This window comes from Beta vulgaris, chromosome 6 (genome assembly GCF_026745355.1).
Source record: "Beta vulgaris subsp. vulgaris cultivar EL10 chromosome 6, EL10.2, whole genome shotgun sequence".
In the NCBI taxonomy this organism is placed as follows: Eukaryota; Viridiplantae; Streptophyta; class Magnoliopsida; order Caryophyllales; family Amaranthaceae; genus Beta; species Beta vulgaris.
In genome coordinates, this window is record NC_079207.1 from 37,432,073 (window position 1) to 37,441,258 (window position 9,186).

The 9,186-nt window shown below is 38.7% G+C and overlaps 1 protein-coding gene across 2 annotated transcripts; it reads right to left on the reverse strand.

Annotated features, from left to right (window-relative positions):
* Window positions 1-1,621: 1,621 nt before the first annotated feature.
* On the reverse strand, window positions 1,622-8,743 carry LOC104896622 (xyloglucan endotransglucosylase protein 1). 2 transcript variants are annotated; one of them, XM_010683387.3, is made up of 3 exons: window positions 8,207-8,743; window positions 7,918-8,117; window positions 1,622-2,074 (listed from the first exon to the last, which is right to left on the reverse strand). In XM_010683387.3, exons 1-3 carry the CDS (start codon window positions 8,504-8,506, stop codon window positions 1,939-1,941), a joined length of 636 nt encoding a protein of 211 aa, XP_010681689.3. In that variant the 5' UTR covers window positions 8,507-8,743; the 3' UTR covers window positions 1,622-1,938. The 2 variants fall into 2 exon arrangements, with proteins under 2 accessions (XP_010681689.3, XP_048503391.1); XM_048647434.2 differs by lacking the exon at window positions 1,622-2,074 and adding an exon at window positions 7,415-7,828 and having other exon boundaries at window positions 8,207-8,734.
* Window positions 8,744-9,186: the final 443 nt, after the last annotated feature.

The window sequence follows — 9,186 nt, forward strand, 5'->3', positions numbered from 1 at the left end:
GTTATATCTACCTAGAGTTGTTTTAAGCCATGATGATGTCTACGTTGCAATTTTGAGAGTAACAAGCAAAAAAGGACTGAAAAGCCTTACTTGTGATAAGGAGAATAATTTGTGCAAAACAGCGATGAATTTGGTTTATAAAGAACTTTTCCAAAAGGTATAATTTCATACACATTGTGTATTTGACATTATTTATGTTTTTTTATTATCTTGTTAACATAAGCTGACAATTTAGTTACTACTTTTTGTACTCTAAATGGTTTTTTCACCATATACCCCTACAAAAAAAAATTTGCACCGTATACCCTTTCAACTTTCTAAATTCACCGTATACCCTTCACTTTTGGAAAAATACATCAGACTAACGACGTTAAACTCCGTTAGTCATTAACCCCTAATGACCCTCTAACCCTAATTAACTAACCTAAAGCTAACCCTAACTCAAACCCTAATACCCTAACCCCCACCCCTGTAGTCCCCCTCCCCACCACCCCCGAAGCCCCCTCTCCTCTTCCGCCACCCGCAGCGCCGCAAACTCGCGCACCACAGAATAAACGCGTAGCACCGCAAACTTCCGCAGCACCGAAAACTTGCAGCATCCAAACTCGCGCAATCGGTGGCTGTCGGAGTGCCATCTGAAATCGGGGGAAGGGGAGGGGGAGCTGAAAGGAAAGGGAAGAAAAAGGGGGAGGGGTGTTGCATGGTGGGGGATGGCGGAAGGGGGGCTGCGTGGTGGGGGATGACAGAAGGGGGGAGGTGCGAGAATCTGGTGGGGTGGTTGGGGTGTGAAAATCTGGTGCGCTGGGGGTCACAAGTGCGAAAATCCGGTGGGGTGGGGTGGGTGCGAAAATCCGGTCAGGGGTGGGGATGGGGTCAGGTTGTGGTGGTCAGGTGATGGTGCTGGTTAGGGTTAGGATTAGTGTGGGTTAGGGGGTGGTGGTTGTGGGCTAGGGATGGGCTGGTGGGCTGGGGGTGGGTAGGGGCTTTTAGGGTTAGGTTTTTTGATTAGTTAGGTTTAGGATAATTAATTAGGATTTAAGGGAAGATTAGGGGTTAATGACCAACGGAAGTTTAACATCGTAAAACAAAAGGGCAAGTTGATGTATTTTTTGGAAAAGTGAAGGGTACGTATATGGTGAATTTGGAAAGTTGAAAGGGTATACGGTGCAAAAAAAAATTGTCAGGGGTATATGGTGAAAAAACTGTATTCTAAAAGTCGTAGTCTTTTCAGCATTTTATTTCCTGTGCATTTTTGCACAGGTCTAAACACTATTATATACTAATAAATCAAAAGGTTCCTAGATAAGGAACGGTGCCATATGGCCCTATACCTAAGGATGTTGTACTACATGTAATATACATATCATAAAAAGTATTTGAAATTGCATAGTATAGGCGGTCTTGATCCCATGACTTTATATATATACTAAACTCTCAACTACTAGACTGAAAGGTATTTAGTGTAATCATTTTAAAGAAATATTAATAAATAAAAATTTTCTTATGGGAGGCATAGCTCATGCATAGTAAATAGTTATAAATGAAAATTGGTTGTATGCCTAAAATCCAATATGGAAGGTTTGGATATGGAAAGTTTGCAATTAATATGAGACAAAAGGAGTATTAATAATTTCTTAATATGACAATCAAAATTTAATTTATTTGAACATAAAAATGCCCCCATGAATACAATGAACAGAAAATCACACTAGATGTTTTTCTAAAATTTATAGTGCTTGCACTCGGTAGGATAACCTTCTGGAAATCGTTTGGCATCTTGACAATAATTGTAAATCATATTTTTCCTTTGAATCCGTCTCATTTTTCTCCTACTGTTTGCATCGAGATCATGAGTCCACCATTTGCCACCACGTGCAGTATCGACATTGTAGTTACGGTAATAGGCAGTGAAGGGTGCCTTAGACCAGTCGGTGTTCACTAATCCCCTTGCGTAGCCCAATCATCGGCCTCCCATAGACTCGAGTAGAGCTTCATCGGTTGCTTCTTTAGGAAAGGAACTCCGTGTTTCTCATGGTTTAAGAATACTCTTATTGGTGTTTCATCGACCAAGAACCTATAATTAAGAAAAACAATATAAGGCTTGTTAGTACATGAATCTAAGAATAGCAAAACCATTATTTTGCTGCAGGGAAAGGGAAGGAGGAGGGAGGAGGGGTGTTGCATGGTGGGGGATAACGAAAGGGGGGGTTGCGTGGTGGGGGATGGCGGAAGGGGGAAGGTGCGAAAATCCGGTGGGGTGGGTAGGGTGCGATAATCTGGTGGGGTGGGGTGGTGTGTGAAAATCCGGTCAGGGGTGGGGGTGGGGTCAGGTGATGATGTTGGTTAGGGTTATGGTGGGTTAGGATTAGTGTGGGTTAGGGGGTGGTGGGTTGTGGACTAGGGATGGGCTGGTGGGCTGGGGGTAGGGGTGGATGTTCGGTGTGCGGTTTGAATTAGGCCTAATCGAATCCGATCCGAATAAAATTTGGATTTCAATTTTTCAATCCAAATTCAAACCAATTAGGGTTTGGATCCGATCCAATCCAATTCGAAATTTTATACTTTAGATTGGATCCAATCCAAAAATCCGATTTTTTTAAAACTCTAGTTTTTCGATGAAATAAATTAAGCACAACAGCAGCCTAGTAGATTTAGGAAATGAGGAATTAAGTGCAGTTAATTTTTTAAGGGGAGGCTTGAAATGTTATGTGTATTGGGCTATGGAGTAGGTTTTTTTATAATAAAATATCAATTAAGCGCTTAAGCCCAATCTTGATACATAATATATACAAGGCATATTACTCTTCGGTTATATTAGATTTTTGGATCCAATTGCCCTCAATACAATCCGATCCGAAAATCCAAATTTTCAAGAAAATCTCAATCCGAATCCAATCCGAATCCGATCCGAATTACTAATTCGGATTGGATTGGATTGGATTTTGAATTTTATCCGAATAACTTTCACCCCTAGCTGGGGGTGGGTAGGGGCTTTTAGGATTAGGTTTTTCGATTAGTTAGGTTTAGGATAATTAATTAGGATTTAAGGGAAAATTAGGGGATAATGACTAATGGAAGTTTAACACCGTATGTTGCCTGACGAGTTGCTTCATGAGGTAACAAGTCGAATTTGCCAATTCGTGTTGTCAATGACTCAAGTGTCATGTTCCTGTTTTAATACATGTTGATTTCAATTTTTTTATGCGGAAGGTGCTTTTTGTCTGGCAAATTGTTGCCAATTAGATTTTGTCCTTCCTAAGTCATAAACCAATTTGCCTAAGTCATGCAGTTTTGTTGATTTTGGGGATCTTCCAAATAATATAATTAGAAAAGTCACAATTGAGCATAATGACCCATGTTAAGATTTCTTATCAAATCCTGAAGGTGAGATTATATGGATTTTTAATGGACTTATTTTATGTGTTTCTTCATGTGTACCTCCTTTATCAAAGTGTAAAGCTCATGGTTATATATGTTGAAGTACTAATATTCAGATTATTAGTTACTAACCTGTTTTTCCTAATACGTCATGGAATGAGTCCATGAGCATTGTATACATTTTCTTTGTTTTGATAAGGGGTTGGAAAATATATGATGGTATAAATCTCGTATAGTGACCGAAGATGACAAGTGATAACAGTGTGGTCATTGTTGTGGAGCTACTGAAATCTCAAGGAAAGTGAACAAAAAGGTAATAAAGATTAAAAGGAAAGGGATCAAGCACATTAAGATTACCAAAGTGACTCCAGGAAAGTTTTCTGTCTAAGTTACACTATCAAACTCTAGCTTTGCATAATATGTTATTATGTACCCCAGTGTTTGTTCTTTTGACTAATTCATGTTATTGCTAAATTTGTGGTGCAATGTGGGGGTAACTTATGTTTGACACCAACTGGTAGTTAGTTGGACTCCCCAGGTGAGTGAGGTGAAGAAGAAAACTTCCATGGGATTTAATGTGGTTGGGTTCCCTTGTTTGTTTCTTTGAGCTATGAGTTGTATACTTTTGCTCATTGTATTATATATGTTGTATGCATGTCATACATGATTTGTCTAGAGTTGCTTTGTGAAACTCTAGTAGAGTTTAAATGCATTGACCGTGTTTAGTCATATTGACGTATGGATTGGTTGAATGACCTTTCGGGTTTATTAGATGCAACTCTAGTGCTAAGTCGTGTCTCAAAGTGACCCCATAATTGTGTCTATTAGTAGGGTTATTGAATTATTTGAGTTAATTCTTGAGGACTTAGCTTCTTTGGTAAACTTGGAGTAATGATTGGTGAACGTTATCATGTTTCATGTGTTGATTGATTAGAGGCTAACATTCCTTTGCTAAGGGTCTAGGTGAGACCATTTCGGACTCCATGTTTGAATCAGAAGTTTGATATTAAATGTGGCTTTGTGCCAAGTGAGTAGAGTCATTCAAGGTTGAAAGAACATGAAACTTCTTGAGAGGATTATGAGTTTCTTTCATACCATCTTTGGGTATGATCTCCCATGTGGGGGTTATTGTCATCTTCAGCGATTACAATTTGTGTTAGATAATCCCATGAGTTGCTAGTGATTCTCCCTATGTTAAGAGGGTCAAGGTAGTAACCTGGAATGTTCATTGTGGGGGTTTCTATCTGTGGTCGGATTTCTATCCTTCCTTTTACACAATTGGTGTGAGGATTTAGCTCTCTATGTTTGTTGCTGTGTTGAATTTGATAATGTGCTTAATTCTTCTTGAGTGAACTTTGTTGGATGAATCTCATGATATCGTTGATGATTTGTTGGTTATTAGTATGATTGTTCAGTAGTCAGGATTATGTATTTGCTGCCTGATTCTCTTCGGTGTATCTCCTATAATGTTGATGTGTAGTTCAGCAAAGGAGTAACAACAGGTTAATTCTCCAAGTTAGCAAAGTCCAGTCTTGCTTGTAACCTTCGTGGCTAGAAAGTTGACATTGTTGATTAGCTGTGTGAAGTCTGGGGGTTATTCTCTGGGGGTGATGATCAATTCACAAAGGGATTTTATGACCTCTGGTTGCGAATAGTTCTTAGAGAAAAGCAAGCTTGAACATGACTCATTAGTGACATGTCATACTCGTTGTTTATGTCTTTGTCGAACCATAGTTGATACTTTGGTGGTGGGTTGACCTTCAATAGACATTGAAGTTGTATGCTTGGAAAGTTATAGGCAAGGTACATGATTCTAAGGTTCATTAATGTTTTGATATTGACCTATGTAGTTATCTCACCTGTTGCTAGATTTACCTAGGCTAGTGGCTGTGTTTGCATTGGGATCGTGTTATTTGATTGTGTGTTAATTTGATTCGTAGAGTGCATACTTGAATGGCATCTTAGAGAAGGAAGAGTCATTGGATCTTCCGAGATTGGAACTGACATGTGAGGTTTCCTTGGTGAGAAGACTTGAATGGTATGTAGGTGGTTTGTGGTTTATACCACTATCCTTTGTATTTGGTGTTCACACTCTTGATGTCGTTGTGATATTTCAAGTACTTGTGTACATTTTCATGTGAAGGCAATGGAGGCACATATGGACTAGAACATACCACCTAATTGGTGCTTTTGAGGTCCCGCGTTGGGACTTGCCATGGTCACGTGGGGTCACATAACCATAATCAGTTTGGTGGCTCAACTAGTTCAAACTTAATGGATGTGTGAGGATCCATTACCTTGGTGGTTTGAATAGTGAGATTGATGGTATAGTGACAGGACAATCCATTACCTTTGTGGTGGCTTTATTTGTTTGAGCTTAATGGATTGATGAAGCTATAACCTTTGGGTGGTTCAGCTGGCAATTGAACTTGGTAGATTCATAGATATCAAGGTGGACAGTGATTGTCCTTGATGTGTCAATAGTTCTAAAACGAGACTTCTAGACACACTGTGGCATATAATGAGATGTTGTATGTGGCATACAATAAAATGTTGTATGTGGCGTACAATGAGATGTTGTATGTGGCATACAATGAGATGTTGTATGTGGCATACAATGAGATGTTGTATGTGGCATACAATAAGATATTGTATGTGAGGTTGAGCTTGACCACTCTTAATGTTTCCATATCCCAGCAGGCTTGGGTGGTCTTTGGAATGGACTTGATGGTTACACCGTTGTGATGCCTCGTGCATGATCTCACATGGTCGGTATCATAGTCCTGTAAAAGGGATGGTCTACTTAGTTCAAACCTAATGGATCGTGAGAGTCTATAGCCTTTATGGTGGTTTGACAAGTGGAGCTGATGGTACTCGGCCGCAACCGGTAGTGGTTGTGTTGGAGTCCATGGCCTTTGTGGCTGATTCAATTTAATTGAATGTAATGGACTTGATGTTTCCATGGCCTTCGTGGCTGATTCAATTTTATTTGAACGTAATAGAACATCAGATTTGAGTGTGAAGGGATGGCCTCCTTCTGTCGAATGTCATCCTTATAGGCATTCTAGAGCGCTCGCTGGAATCCCAAGGTGATGGCCAGATTGTTGAACTGCTTGTATGTTCATAATCATTTGAAAGACAAGTGACTTTTCTTAAAATGAATATGAATTGTATGATCAACTTAGTTATATGTTGTTCAAGAGGCAATTCATGGATATCGCGGAGTTTCTCAAGCTCTGAGGGTAAGATATGTGTTATCGGGTCCCTTCTCTCTCCTGCAAGTTCAATCCAGTGGATACTTGTATGCGAGGGCACACCCCATCTCACTAACATGCTAGTTCAATCCTTGGACACTAGTCTGTAAGTATCAAACCTTCCTTTTACTGCTCATTTCTTGTTTTTCTAACTTCGCGTTTGTGGGGGATTGTTGGATTTTATCCAAGTTGAACGCGAAAGTTTTGGGCGGGCTTATTTTCCCTTGCGGTTTATTGTTCGGGCTTATTTTCTAACTCTTATATAAATACATTGTCGGCCGTTTTTCTCTCTGAGTTAATTATTCATTAACCTAAACACATAGCCAATTTTTCCTTCTAAGATCTGAGCAGTTCTTGAGAAATTCCAACCCTAGAGTTCAGGGTGTAGAATTTTAGGGTGTTGTGTTAACCTTGGGGGGTGTTCGTCATTGGAAGCCTACATCGGTATGGTAGCGAAATCGCTTCTAATGCAGTGGCCTCCATACCACGACGCAACAATTCTTAGTACAAGAACATAGCAAGTTCAGTTGATAGATATCTGCAAATAAGTTTTACTTATTATTATTTGTCAATATTGTTTATTAATTTGTTCTTCATGAATATTTCAATCATACTTGTTATTTCCTACAGGAGGCATAGCTCGGGCGCAGTAAATAGTTATAAATGAAAAATGGTTATATGCCTAAAACTCTAATATTGAAGGTTTGGATATGGAAAGTTTGCAATTAATATGAGACAAGAGTATTAATAATTTCTTAATATGACAATCAAAATTTAATTTATTTAAACATAAAAATTCCCCCATGAATACAATGAAGAGAAAATCACACTAGATGTTTTTCTAAAATTTATAGTGCTTGCACTCAGTAGGATAACCTTCTGGAAATCGTTTGGCATCTTGACAATAATTGTAAATCATATTTTTCTTTTGAATGCGTCTCATTTTTCTCCTACTGTTTGCATCGAGATCATGAGTCCACCATTTGCCACCACGTGCAGTATCGACATTGTAGTTACGGTAATAGGCAGTGAAGGGTGCCTTAGACCAGTCGGTCTTCACTAATCCTCCTTGCGTAGCCCAATCATCGGCCTCCCATAGACTCGAGTAGAGCTTCATCGGTTGCTTCTTTAGGAAAGGAACTCCGTGTTTCTCATGGTTTAAGAATACTCTTATTGGTGTTTCATCGACCAAGAACCTGTAATTCAAAACAATATAAGCATAAGGCCATTATTTTGCTTCTCCATCAAGAATGAATGTCTTGTTAGTGTTGGTTATTTTACATACATGATGAGTCTGGGGTTCCAAACAATGGAATAGGTGTGGTATTCATTGGTTGGGTCAAACCAGAGTCTGAATTGCTGCTCCCTACTCCCTTTTCCTTCGCCAAACACGTTGGTGTGGAGGGTGTAAGGATGTCCACTGGCATTTCCTAAGAACTCAAAGTCGATCTCGTCATGTCTACCAGTGCTAGGGTCAGATTGCAACTGCGAACAAGTATAATGAGTTAATTAATTAATAAGGTCATACAAAGTGATAGAGGACTAATTATAGTGGCAATATAAGGAGAACTTACATAAAGAGTAGTGACAGTGCCTGCAGAGTTACCAGCAACGAGTTTCATTTGCATATCAAATCTCCCAAATAAGTAGTCCTTTTTGGAGGTGAACCCGGATCCAGAGTACTGGTCTAATGAGAGCGAGAGATGATCACCACCCGAACCATATGTTTTGACCCTCTCACCTCCAAAAGTTTGTTGAAATGCGTCGTCAAAATGGGCACCATGGACACTAGTGCTCACCATGAGAATAAGCACCATAATAATCTGAGGTGCACGGAAGTACACTTCATGTCCCCCATTTGATGGAAGTCCCATTTTTTTTTTTTTTTTTAGAGATACGAGAGAGAGGATTCAGTTGATAGTTAAGTGTGGAATAAAGATGAATTGCGAAGATCAAGTATATATATAGATTTTAGACACTCTTAACTGTCATTTAACAAGGTCACATGCATAGTATTGATGGAGATTGGAGAAGTTTCCAATGCGACGTTGAGATGCGGGGTTGCCAACTGGCTCACTTGGGAGCACAAGCAGACCAATCTTATAACTCATTTAAGCACTTAATTAGTTAGATTCCCCTTTTAAAAGTGGTTTAATATTGTTTTAGCAAAATTGAGAAGAACAATTCAATAAATAACATGATAAAGATATTCATCTAAAAAGTGAAGAAAAACGGGGAGTGATTGAGTAATCCTAAGAGTTGTCAACCTTCTTATTATTAAATTTTTATTGGTTAGCAGTATATTAAAATATTATTTTTATATCCCTTTTTCGCTTATTTATTATATACATATCAATTTTTTATTCTAATTTATCTAATATGGATGCATGGACAACTCTAAGGGTAACTCAAATATTTTCCAGAAAAAAATGAGTGAAGATAAGCAAAGTTTAATTCTTTATTGAACATGTGATTATAGGTCAATTATGTTTACCTTATTTTCAGCTCGTATCAGAAAATATAAGTTAAGATAAGTCTAGATAAATACTAATAA

Excerpts from the sequence above, each read along its gene's own strand:
- LOC104896622 (XM_048647434.2), bottom strand. The coding sequence starts at position 8,506 with ATGGGACTTCCATCAAATGGGGGACATGAAGTGTACTTCCGTGCACCT. Across the intron at positions 8,118-8,206 it reads GCACTGTCACTACTCTTTAT|TTGCAATCTGACCCTAGCAC; the intron begins GTAAGTTCTCCT and ends ACTTGTTCGCAG. Across the intron at positions 7,829-7,917 it reads TGGAACCCCAGACTCATCAT|GTTCTTGGTCGATGAAACAC; the intron begins GTATGTAAAATA and ends TTTGAATTACAG.